A 13,751-nucleotide genomic window follows, 5' to 3' on the forward strand; every position below is an offset into this window, starting at 1 on the left:
TTATCAGCCCATTTTTGCATTCTAACTTTAACTTCTGACAGCCCTCCACACTATCCACAACACCTCCAACCTTTGTGACATCAGCAAATTTACTAACCCAGAATAGATCCCTGAGGCACTCCACTGGTGACTGACCTCCTTGCAGAATATGACCTGTCTACAATCATTCCTTGCCTTCTGTGGGCAAGCCAGTTCTGGATCCACAAAGTAATTTCCCCTTGGATCCCATGCCTCCTTACTTTCTCAATAAACCTTGCAATGGGGTACCTTGTCAAATACATGATCCAGTTCAATGACTCATTTCAATTGATTTTGCCTTTTGCCACGACAGCATCTTGTGCATACATTTATCGGCTGTTGGGATTGAATTGCTTGTGGGGGTGCTTCCATCTATCTCTTGGCATTCTTTGGTTGACATCTTTATGATTACAACTAGTTCCATTAGAGCATCCGTCCTGAAGCATCTCAGATTGAAACTTTAACTTCTTATTTCCTCCCATAGCTGCTACCTGACCTGCTGAGTTCCTCTTGCATTTTGTGTGTGCTGTTCTGCATTATAGTAGTTTTAATGTCAGGAGTTATGGGAGATGTAAGTTTCAAGAATAATATATTTTGCTTTTGTCTTCACTGTTATTCGGGGTGCATCTGAATTGTAGAAGGTAGATTTTTCCCTTCTGCCAAAAGTGATGGTGATAACCACATATAAATTTCACAAGCCCATTTTTATGTATAATGCCCTCATAAATGTAGCTTTATTGAATGCTCTTTGAAAACTAATAGCTTGCATCTGTGTACAGTGATGGTGTAGCTCTGTTTTCAGTTTAATCTGATTTCACATAGTTTACCTTCGAATCATTTCCTCCTCCTGAATGTGGCTCTCACTTTTTTTGATTAGGGTAGAATTTTGTTAATTTAATGAGATATTTGATAGGATTTTACTGAATTTTTTTTTTACCTTTTAAAGCCTTTTTAACAATTTCTTTGAAACCTTGGATAATTGTGGGAGCCACTTAATTGAACTAAAATGTACTGGTCCCGATGTGTCCCAGTTAATCAAAATTCACTATATATGCAAACATCAATGCATCTTAATTATGCCATCAAGCACAGATCTGCAGGAGAACCTAGAATAGTCAGTTTGTTGGTTTTTAATTAAAGGCTTGTTTGGTCATCAGTCAGCATGTGGTACATGTTCTCACATGTTTGTCACAGGAGAGGGTAAAAATTTTCTTGGTCCTTGTTAATTAAAGCAATAAGTTCACACATAGCATTGATCAGTAAAGAAAAACCAGAACAGACATGCACCAAGTATGCTTAAAACCATGTGTTGATGAGAATTGTACAAATAGAATGGTGCAAATCAGATTAGACAGGAACATGGCATCACTACAGACACCAAAAACCTCTCTGTTTGGATGTAACAGGTCTATAAAACGTAGTGAAGCAGATGAATTAAGGTTTATAGAATATTTCAGCAGAACTAGTTAGCAAACAAGAAAATCTGCAGATGCTGGAAATCCAATCAACACACAAAATGCTGGAGGAACTCAGCAGGCCAGGCTGGAAAAGAATAAATAGTTGATGTTTCGGGTCAGGACCCTTCATCGAGACTGGGAGAAAAAGATGAGAAGCTAGAGTAAGAAAGGAAGGAAGAAATACAAGGTAGTAGGTGATAGGTGAAACTGGGAGAGGGGAAGAAAAGAGCTGGGGAGTTGATTGGTGAAAGAGCTAAAAGGCTGGAGATGGGGAGGAGACGGAGGTGATGGGCAGGTAAGGAGATAAGGTGAGAGAGGGAAATGGGAATGGTGAAGGGGGGAAGGGTACCATTATCGGAAATTTGAGAAATCAATATTCATGCCATCAGGTTGGAGGCTTCCTGGATGGAATATAAGATGTTGCTCCTCCAACCTGCGCATGGCCTCATCACGGCAGTAGAGGAGGCCATGGACTGACGTGTTGGAATGGAATGTAGAATTAAAATGGATGGCCACTGGGGGATACTGCTTTTTTGTGGCGGACGGAGCATAGGTGCTCAGCAAAGCGGTCCCCCAATCTAAGTTGGGTATTACTGATATACAGGAGGCCACACTGGGAGCAGTAGACACAGTATATGACCCCAGCGGACTCATAGGTCCTAGAAGGACTTTTGGGGTCTTGAATGGTAGTAAGAGAGGAAGTGTAGGGGTAGCTGTAGCACTTATTCTGCTTGCAAGGATAAGTGCCAGGATGGAGATCATTGGGGAGGGATGGATGGACAAGGGAAGGAGCATAAGGAGCGATCAGTACAGAATGCAGAAAAACTGGTGGTGGGATCCCGTTGGAGATGGTGGAACTTACAGAGAATCATGTGCTGGACGCAGAGGCTGGTGGAGTGGTAGATGAAGACAAGAGGAACCCTATCCCTGATGGAGTGGTAGGAGGATGTGGTGAGGGCAGATATGTGTGAAATGAAAGAGAGGTGGGATGGTGCAGGAAGGGAAACCCTTTTCTTTGAAGGGGGAGGATGTCGTCTTAGTTCTGGAATGTAAGCCTCATCCTGAGAGCAGATATAGCAGAGATGAAGGAATTGAGAGAAGGGGATGGCATTTTTTTTTACAAGTAACAAGGTGGGAAGAGGAAAAGTCCAGATAGCTGTGCGAATCAGTGGGTTTGTAAAAGATATCAGTAGATAAGCTGTCTCCAGAGATAGAGACAGAGAGATCAAGAAAGGGGAGAGAGGTATTGGAAATAAACAAGGTAAATTTAAGGGCAGAGGGGATGTTGGAGGCAAAATTAATGGTCGACAAGCTCCACGTGGGTGCAGGAAGCAGCATCAATGCGGTCATTGATGTAGCATAGGAAAAGTTTGGGAGGGCTACCAGTGTAGGATTGGAACATAGATTTCCACGTAGCCAACAAACAGGCAGACATAGCTGGGACCCATGTGAGTTCCCATGGCTACAACTTTTGTTTGAAGGAAGTGGGAGGAGCCAAAGGAGAAATTATTGAGAGTGTGGACCAGCTCTGCCAGAAGGAGAAGAGTGGTGGCGGAGGGGAACTGGTTGTTCAGAAAAGAAACTGAGAGCTTTGAGGCCTCCCTGATGTATTTAGGGACTGGACATCCATAGTGAAAATCAGATGATAGTGGCTGGGGGATTTCAAATCATTGAAAAGATCAAGAGTGTATGAAGTGTCATGAATATAGATAGGAAGGGGCTGAATGGGGTGGGGGGGGGGGTAGAATAAACCTGAATCAAGGTATGCAGATTTAAGTTCAGAGGGGTAGAAGCAAGCAGAATCAATAGGTCTACCTGGACAGGCAAGTTTGTGGATCTTGGGTAGGAGGTAGAAACGGGAGAGTGAGGTTGAAAGCAGTGGATGGGCAATGCCCAGAGTTAATAAGACTGTTAATGGTATGGGGGCAATGGCCTGGTGCACCGTAGTGGGGTCCTGTTAGAGAGGTAAATAGAGGTAAATAAAAGGAGGTGTCTGACTGTTGTCACCTGGCCTCAGCAAGGTAGAAGTCAGTCCACTAGACTACTACAGCACCCACCTTATCTGCCAGTTTGATGATGAGGTTATGATTAGTATGGAGAGAGTGGAGTGAGGTTGGAATTGGAGAGAGGAGTGGTGGTCGAGATGGTTGATGTCTTGTTAGCAATTAGGAAGAGGAGGAGGATTGAAAAGCTAGGTAGCTATTTGAGTTTGTTGGAAGGAGAACAACATTGTCATTTTTTGCAAAAGCATAAATATTTGAAGCAGATAAAGCAGCCTAATGAGAAACCACACATAGTGATATTGAGAGATGGGCCTATCATTAAGAGAGGTAGATAGCTTCCATACTGGATGAAATAGGGAAAGTTGAAATATGGTTAAGGCCAAGGATAGGTCTTGGAGAGGACCACCTTAATGGGAAAATCTGGAGTAATCCGGCAAACATTAATTCAGGGTGAAGTATGGGTAGTTGAAATAGGAATAAAGCTGAGGAAATGAGATGGATGGAAGGTGCTTAGGTAAATGCAGATATGAATGCGTAGTTGAGGCACGGGTTGGTAGGATAGATGAGGTAGCAACATGTGCTGTGAGGACAGTCGGGAGTCTCTGCATGCTTCATAAATGCCAAACTGCTGCTCTTCCTTCTCTATCTACACATTAATCAATTAAATGAGCTCAGTGGCTGAAACATTTATATTTCATTTCTTTATCTTGGATACTTCACTCCCTGCATTCAAAAACTTACTCAGAATTCCTTTTCACAAACAAGAGAAAATGTGCAGATGCTGGAAGTCCGAGCAACACAAACAAAATGCTGGAGGAACTCCATAGGTCAGGTAGCATCTATGGAAAAAAATAGTACAGTTGGCATTTAGGGCCGAAATCCTTCAGCAGGATTGGAGAAAAATGCTGAGGAGTAGATTTAAAAGGTAGGGGGAGGGGAGAGAGAGAAACATCAGGTGATAAGTGAAACCTAAAGGGAGAGGAATGAAGTAAATAGATAGGAAGTTGATTGGTGAAAGGGACAGAAGGCCATGAACGAAAGAAAAGGTGGGGGGAAGGAACACCAGAGGGAGGCAATTGGCGGGGGGCAAGGTGAGAGAGGAAAAAGTGAATGGGAAATGGTGAAGGGGGAGTGTGGGAGGCATTACCGGACTACCATTCAAGGCACTAAACAGTCCTTCCAGGTGAGGTGACACTTCATCCGTGATTCTTTTGGGGTCATTTACAGTGTTCGGTGCTCCTGGTGTAGCCTCCTGTATATTGGTGAGACCCGACGTAGACTGGGAGTCCGCTTCACCGAGCATCTATGCTCCATCCACCAGGACAAGCAGGATTCCACCCATTTTAATTCCACTTCCCATTCTGATTCCAATATGTCCATCCGTGGCCTCCTCCACTGTCATGATGAGGCCACATTTAGGTTAGAGAAACAGCATCTTATATTCTGTTGAGGTAGCCTCCAACCTGATGGCATGAACATCGAATTCTCAAACTTCCGGTAATGCCTCCCCCCACTTCACCATTTTGCATCCCCTTTTCCCTCTCTCATCTTCCCTCCTTGCCCACCCATCGCCTCCATCTAGTGTTCCTCCACTCTTTTTCTTTCTTCCATGGCCTTCTGTGTCTGTCATCAGTCAACTTCCCAGCTCTTTGCTTCATCCTTCCCCTTCCAGGTTTCACCTATCATCTGGTGTTTCTCTCCCCGCCCACCTTTTAAATCTACTCTTCAACTACCTGGCCTTCAGAGTTCCTCCAGCATTTTGTATGTTGCTCAGAATTCCTTTTGGTTTTTTGATACCTCGCTAATGCCTCTTATTATTTTTTGTTTCCTCCTCCTATCCCCTGTGTTCATTTTACCAATTCAGATATATTTTGCAAGTTAGAAGAATCATGGTGATCCTGAATAATTGTAATAAAATTTGTGTTTTGAATTACTGAAATGAAGATGGGCTGGTGTAAAATGTTACAATCGAATATATGTTGTAAATCTGTAAGAATGAGAAAATTTGAGATCTCAACAACATCTATGAGTGTGGTATTGGGGAAAATAGTATTAAAATATTTTGGATGTGCCTGCTTCACTGGAAATGTTAATGCATGTTTCATTATTTCTTCTACCCTAGCATGACACTTGTCCAGTCTGTCGAAAAAGCTTAAGTGGACAAAACACAGCAACAAATCCTCCTGATGTATCAAGGATGAACTTTTCCTCTTCATCATCATCCTCAGCCTCAAGTTCACCAAGTAATGAGAATTCAACAAACAATTCCTGAATTATTTTTTAAAGACAGTGTCCAAGGCTACTGTTTTCATAATGCAACAGTGTTCTATGACTACCGTGATACATTTTATAATTTAAATTATTGTATTATGCATGGCACAAAGAAAGCCAGAGTAAATAGAGGTTCTTAACCAAGGACTCTTTTCTAAAAAAAAATGTCAACTCAAACATGAATACCCACCTTTTTTCCATAGATTTATAGATCTAACTTACGGGACCGATTTAGAACATTTATTGACAAGCTGCTATGTTTATTTTATTTCATCTCACTGTGGGTCGACAAGCCCTGTGTGCACATTGCTGTGATCATACTGCTGTGAATTATTTTAAGCAGTGGAAGATTTCTGCTGTTACTTTGCAAACTTATTTGATGCTTTAACCATTGATATGCATTTTAAGGTTAACGCAGCTGTTGGATCTCGTGATCTTTTCATTCACTTTTATAGTCCTTAACTTTGTTTTTCTCATACTAAAAAGGGATTATTTTTTCGAAAATGTTTTTTTATTGGATAGCCATTTTATAGTTGCTGTGAAAGCCTCAGTGAGACCCAACATTGCCCCAATAGAAAGTGGGTCATTGCTTGCTTCAAGTCAAATCAAAGGCTGTATGGTTCTGGAGAATGAAAATCTATTGTAACACATTGAAATGGTGATTGCATATCTGCTAAATGATTTTTAACCAGTTCTCGCTGTCTTGAAATCTGAAAATATTTGAATCATGGACTAACTGCAATGTCTCTGCTAACTTACCTGAAATGATTTAAGGTGCAGTCCAATAACATTAATTAATCAGCGTCTGGCCTGTTGACCATCTATCACTTTGTATATGTACTAAAAAAAAATGGAATGGCTTACTTTGTCACCATTCCTAGGTATGTCCTAGGAAGATATGAAATCAAAAGATAAGCCCAATGGTATGCTTGTCAGTAGGTAACACCACAATATACAAGAATGGGATGCAAACAAATACTGAGCAAACTTGTGGCATTCGCTAAGTTTGTTAATATTGTATCACCACCAACTGTATACGTCATTGAACAATCATTGCAATTTTTATAAATGTAATGACAATTGGTATCTGAGCAGCACTTCTAAGACACCAACATTATTGATCAATGACTATAAGCTCCAGCTATAATCATTAAAATCATAGAAAATTAGATATTTTCATTGACAGTTTTTATAACAAAGCCTGTATACTTCAGTGATACATTGTCAATGAAATTTTTGTGTATATTTTGTAAGTATCTAGGTGATTTGAAGTGTCTGTTAGTCGAGAAGGGTATACACTTAGTGTAAAATAAGATGAGATTAAAGGGAAATGTATTGGTAGTTTACAATTCTATGCCTCTTAAACTTGTCTGCTGCTTAATTAAAATCAATATTGGGAGAAGCTCTAAAATTTTTACCATGCACTTTGATGATTCAGACTGCAAGTCCCAAACTGACAACAGAATCTTAAAGGGTATCAAACTTCCACAAGATGCACTTATTTTTCAGTTGTATATTAGTGTAAGGAAGCATCTGCGTCTGAATGCTTAAGATCCCTGAACAAGAATACTGGGACCTGAATGGTGAGACTTGGTAAAGATGGTGAAATTGTATGAAATTTTAAATGGCCTTGTAGAGAATTTTTTTTTAAAGTTTTGATTATAACAAAGCGGTAGTTTGCATATAACCCACACTTCACTGGGCAACCTTGATAAACTTGCAGCATGTATGTATAAATATACCTAAAAACTGTGTATATGAATATATGTGAATACACCTGATTATTACTAATTTATAATGTTTAAGAGCTTGACTCTCCATTTCTAAGTTTTAAAGTGATCTCTGGGGTTTGTGGGTTGGTGGGGGGGGGGTCACTTTTCAGAATGTAAAAGAATTTTGTTTTTGGTAACCTCTATGAGCATAAAAGGAAGTTGTTTTTTTAATTCAAAATAAGTTTTGTGCCCACCCTCACTTTCCAAAAATAAACCCATGTTACTTCTATCAATCTTCATCTCGTAGGATAATAGGTGTTCCACACAAATGGGGAAGGTCTCTATCAGATTTAAGCATTTCATTTTTGATTTGACTTTTGAATTTTGCATCATTTCTCTTCTGTTGCATTACCCACTGACAAGTATATCAATGCATATCAACAGATGAATGTCTCTTTAATAGGGAACAGAAATATATGGTTACCTAGCATCTGAAAGATGTTTTTAACACCATTGAAACTTCTCTAGGTATTTTGGGAATATATTTTAAATTTTTATATTCTGCATTTGGTATCCTTTGTTTGTATCATTGTATCATTGCAATATGGAACATGAAACAGAAAATGTTTCCCTTAAGATATTGGGCAAGATTTTAAGATTTTTAAAAAATACATTGCAAAATGGCATTGGGTTGGCTATTTTAAGGATGATATAAGTTAAAGCAAAATAAAGACTTTTCCACTTTGTGTTCTTTCTTTCCTGAAAAAGGAGATGCTTTCTTTTCATTTTGCCTGTTTAATGTTCAGTGAAACAAAAATGATAATGAACCCCGATTAATTTACATAACAATGCATTCCAACTTCTGCATGTTGTCTTTAGCTACCTCCTTAAATTCCAATTTTCATATTGTTCTTAAGAAGCAACATCTCAATAGTAAATGCATTAAATACAGGTCTCTGCTTGATCCTGAATGTTAAGGGTGATCTTGTGGGATTGGAAGACCTGAAGTTGTTCAGTTCATGTAAGGAAACACTAATTTATTCTGAAATTTCTGAAGTGGAGGAATTGTCTTCTATTGGGGTTTATTTTAGTGTTAAGAGGGTGTCATATGAATTATATGATCTCCTCCTAGATAATCAACAAGTAGACATTACAAAGATGTAAACATTTTTTATCACATCATTTTGGACAGAGATCAATTGTCAACCACCTGCATTTATGTGGAAGCCTGCATATTGATGCTCCTGATTCCTATAAAAGTACATCAGCTTGCATGCTGCTTTTTATAATTGAAATTGTCATTAAGACCCAATAAAGTAAATGGATTTGTGGCACCGATTGCTCAATTGCCCAAAACCTTTTGTTTTTGAAAGGCATTCTTCAGTGATTTGCAATATTTGAACTCAGATGCAATGATATTTATTTCTTGTTTTCACTGCATCAATATATTTAAAGCTTTCCTTTGGAAGAATCTCTGGAATTTTCTTGCCTTTTTTAACTTTCCATTTTAAATCATGAAGTGTTTTCTATTGAAGTGTAACACATCTATTTCATGCAAATAGAGCTGTGGTTTAATGAGAGGAACTTCTGTAGGAAGTAAAGGGAAACCAGAAATTCTTCAATTCTATGATCTAATGGGTTGAACTGACTTGCTAGCATTTTTTACTGTATATGTAAATATCCACGGACAATGTAAGGGTGTTTTCAGGACTTGGGTGCATTAAATTATCACTAAACTGTTAGCAAGTCCAGTACTCAACACTCCTATTGCAGTTGAAGTAACTGCAATGCTTGTAAATGTATTATAAATACAACCGTTTTAATTAATAAAATGGTCAAAATTTAACTTTCCTAAGGAAATTATTTTGTTTTTTTTTCCAACAATGGTTACTGCAGTGTAACTGCTAATGCAACTTTGCTTCTACCAATAATGCTTTCCCTGCTTCCTCATTAAGACATGCTCATGGACTTTAGGTCATCTAGTATTTATTGCCCAGTACCAACCTGAAGAATAGATGTGGCCATAGCAGATGGAGCTGAGCTAGAGCAAATATAGCCCTCAAATGGTTTGGTGCTTCCTCAGCTCTTTGGCTCAGTGGTATTGACCCGTTGAAGAACTAACTTTGAATTTTAAGCATTAAGGCTAAACTTAATAGCCAGACATTTTATTTTATTTGGAGATGCCATTAATAGGCCATTCCAGCCCAATGAGCATGTGCTCCTGAATTACACCCATGTGACCAATTAACAACCTAACCCGTTCACCTTTGGAATGTAGGCAGAAACCCACGCAGTCACCGGGAGAATGTATAAACTCCTATCAGACAGCGTGGAATTGAACCCGGGTTGCTGGCGCTATAATAGCATTACGCTAGCTGCTGGCCTACTGTGCCACCCAATTTTCTTTGGTAGTAAAGTATTTGGAATACATTTTATTCCTGAAGGGGTGGATAGTTTTCAGGTCTAAAGTATGCTGTCAGATCAGCCCAACAGCACCACCTTGTGTAAAGGTAAATTATATCATACCACATGATTTATAATGAGTTTTAATTTTTTTTCACTTCTTAGGTAGCCTTGTGACTTTGAATTAAACTATATTTCAGACAGCACTTCTATCAAATTTAAACATTTTCTATTCAATATATGACTTCTCAAGTGGAGGCATTCTGTGCCATGCAAGTGCACAATAACACAAATCTGCTGAGAAAGTCCGGCAATTATGTTTCCTAATCCTTTCAAAATGTAGCCCGTAATGTGCTGACCTATTTAAACCTATTCTGTATCACTCTAGGCCTTCACCTCCACATGACCCATAACTGTTCATGTTTTTTATATATTCATGAGTTTATCTAAGAGCCTCTTAAATGTTCCTATTGTGTCAGCCTCTAACACCAACCAGTTTGGGTTTAAAACAAAAACTTACCTCTGATATCTCTGTTAAACTTTCCTCCACTCACCTTAAAAAGATAACCTCTGGTATTGGTCATTGCCGTTCTGGGTAAATTTCACTGGTTATCCACTCGTATCTATTCCTCTGACAATCATACACTTCCGTCAAACTGCCTCTCATTCTCTTGCTCCAAAGAGAAAAGGCATAGCTTGCTCAACCTTTCCTGGTAAGACATGTTATTTAATCCAGGCAGCATCCTGGTAAATCTCTACACACCCTCTCTAAAACTTCCATATCCGGAACTGAACGCAGTACTCCAAATGTGGTCTAACCAGGGTTTTGTTGAGCTGCACATTACTTTGTGGCTTTTAACTCAATTCTCCAACTAATGAAGACCAACACACCATACACCTTAAACACCCTAACAACCTGTGTGTCAACTTTGCAGTCTATGGACTTGGACTTCAAACTCCCTCTTTTCCTGCACACTGCAAAGAATCCTGCTATTAACACATGTACTCTGCTTTCAAATTCAATCTTACAATTGTGTCCTTCAATGTATCACTTCATACTTTTCCAGACTGAACTCCATCTGGCACTTCTCAGCCCCATAGATTTTATTGCTAGAAAGATTATATACAGTATAGGTATCTTACAAAATGATGGACAAGTCACTGATAGTATTTCCTATTATAAATTAACTACCAGGTATTTGCTAGTTTTGATAAAACTTGTAGATATAATACTTATTTTATTATTCCCTATCATACATCACTGTGAACTTCAGATTCTCAGACCTGAAACAGTCTAAACTCAATAAACAACAGGTCCTGCTAAAGGGTCTTGGCCCAAAACTTTGTTTATTCCTTTCCATAAATGCTGCCCAACCTACTGAACTCCTCCAGTATTTTGTATGCATGGACCTGCAATGTTGAGTGCCTTTCCACAGATGCTGCCAGACCTACTGAGTTTTCCCAGCATTTTCTGTTGTTGCAACACTCTTATTGACCTGGTAACAAATAGCAAATGAAAGCCACATTAATTCTGCATACTAAGAAAAGGGAGCAAATGTTTCAGCTGCATTTTAACTTGCTTTTAGTTTCATCATACGACTTTAAAAATTAAGTGGATGGTTAATAGTTTAACTATTTTATGAGTTTTACCATTTCCAATGTAGGGGAAAATAATTTTGTTTGCATATTGCCTGATCATGTGCTATTTTGGCAGGAGAGAAAATGACTCAGCAGGAGCTGCTAAAACTTAGCTTTGTTCAGAAGCCGTTAATCTTTTTCTCTCCTTTTACATACAGATTACTATATGCTTCAAAAAGTTATGTGACCAAGTCAGTTGTATTGTTAGCACTCCCAAAGTTCATGCACATCAGTGCATGTCTGTTTAATTAGCTTTTTTTAAATTTGGGGAATCTAAATATAATGAAATGTCACAATTTAGACCTTACTGGCTTAGTATTATTGCAAAGCAGTACATTAAAAACAAAAAAAAATGAATTATAAAAAGTAGAAATTCCAGGATTGATTCCATGTCAGACTGTAGTTGTGTGCTGTAGTTAGTTAGGGTCATTGGTTGAGTGAGCATTGAAAAGGACAGATCTGATTTGTAATCATAAATTACAACTAAATCACTGCATCAAATAAAAAAAAATATGCTGCTTCATTGTTGATCTGCATTTGTAGTTATGTGGCAGAGAAGACTGTGTGTCACACCATTGTCAAGGGGGTCCAGAAGCCAAAGCAGTTAGCTTGACATTATTACAGCTTGGGGTGTGGGAGTTCAGAGATCGACACCAATACCGTCTGTAAGAAGTTTGTTCATCCTTCCTCTGAGTGCTCTGGTTTCCTTCCAAGTTCCAAAGACATACTGGTTAGTAGGTTAAAAACACAAAATGCTGGCAGAACTCAGCAGGCCAAACAGCATCTATGGGAGGAGGTAGATAGATGCTGTCTGGCCTGCTGAGTTCTGCCAGCGTTTTGTGTTTTTATTTATTTCCAGCATCTGCAGATTCACTCGTGTTGCCTCTGGTTAGTAGATTAATTGGCCATTGTAACTTGTCCTGTGATTAGGCAGGGTTCATAGGTGGGTTTGCTGGATATGGCTCGTTAAGCTGGAAATGGCCTTTTCTGCACTGTATCTCAAAATAAGTAGAAACCAGCTTTGCTACCAGCTCCTGATCTGTAGATCAGTGTTTCATTTGGAAATGAAGCATCACCACATTGACTTCAACCTTTTTCATCCCAGTAAATCAGAAATTTGTTGATTTGGGCCCAACCACAGGACGTACAGTAATAACAACCCATTGAGACTATTAAAGCCAATTTTCACACAAGTTCTCATAAACCATTCAACCATAATTACTATTGTAATAATAACCATATACTTCTTAGTTTTGATATTGGTAGAGGAACAAATAGTGGACCCAGGGGTAACTCGACAGCTATTTGAAATAATGTAGTAGAATCTTTTTGCGGTTGAAGTAACAGTTTAATATTCCAATATTATATGAAGTGTGTGGATTATATAAATGCAAGTTCTGTTTGAAAGGAAAAGATTTATCAGTAAATTGCAGAAAATTTTATTCTCTAAAAGATAAGCTATTTATTTTAATTACTCATTATGAGAAACTGATAAAATGCAACTTTGTAATTGTGCCCTGTATTTCCCATGCTCTCTATGAGTTGTTAGGCATCCAAAGCGTTTAAGATAAAGTTCTTTTGTTTTCTTTGTTGTAATTAAAATAGCAATTAAACAAAAATCATTGCAGAGATTAGACTGAATGCTCACTGCGCACAGATCCACTTTGTCACGGTAAAAACTGACAGGTATTTGAATGTCACAATATTTTGAAATGTGATAGTGTGACCTTTCTGTTCATTGTAATGAGCTTTGAGAATTTCAGCTTCAGTGATACAAGCTCAACAGACCCTGCAGGATCATATTGTAGTTCTTTAGTAAATGAAAGCATCCTTTGATACTGCTGTTGATACTTCTGTAGTAGGAGTGTAACCAGTGTCACTTTTTGGTTGACCTATTTTAGCAATTGCATCAATTGCTACTGTTACCAGTTGCACAGTGCTTCAGTTCACAGGATGCTGATCCTATCTATTTCGACAGATGGCACTGATAATATTGATGAAAGCATTCCTCTGTGTAATGAGAGTCTCATTATATCGCAGTCTAAAATTGATCCAACAGATGGTGCTAAGGATGCAGTTTGCGGAATGTCCCGTACACCTGGGATATGCAATAGACTTGCAAGATGGCATTGCCAATAAAGAACATTGATTCAAAGCTGAGGCATGAGGTTCTGGAGAAATCTTGAGTAACCCACACAAAATGTTGGACCAACTCAGCAGGTCAGGCAACATCTATGGAGACGAATAAA

General features: G+C 38.7%; 1 protein-coding gene across 1 annotated transcript in view; it reads left to right on the plus strand.

Moving 5' to 3' along the window:
- The window catches only part of rnf126 (ring finger protein 126), a 58,666-nt gene extending 49,354 nt beyond the window's left edge, over positions 1 to 9,312 (plus strand). The window contains exon 9 of the mRNA XM_059991153.1: positions 5,601 to 9,312. Within this exon, the coding sequence (XP_059847136.1) occupies positions 5,601 to 5,750 (150 nt within the window). The 3' untranslated portion in view covers positions 5,751 to 9,312. The remainder of the gene's footprint in view (positions 1 to 5,600) is intronic.
- Positions 9,313 to 13,751: the final 4,439 nt, after the last annotated feature.

The sequence above is a fragment of the Hypanus sabinus genome, chromosome 16 (assembly GCF_030144855.1).
Source record: "Hypanus sabinus isolate sHypSab1 chromosome 16, sHypSab1.hap1, whole genome shotgun sequence".
Lineage (NCBI taxonomy): Eukaryota > Metazoa > Chordata > Chondrichthyes > Myliobatiformes > Dasyatidae > Hypanus > Hypanus sabinus.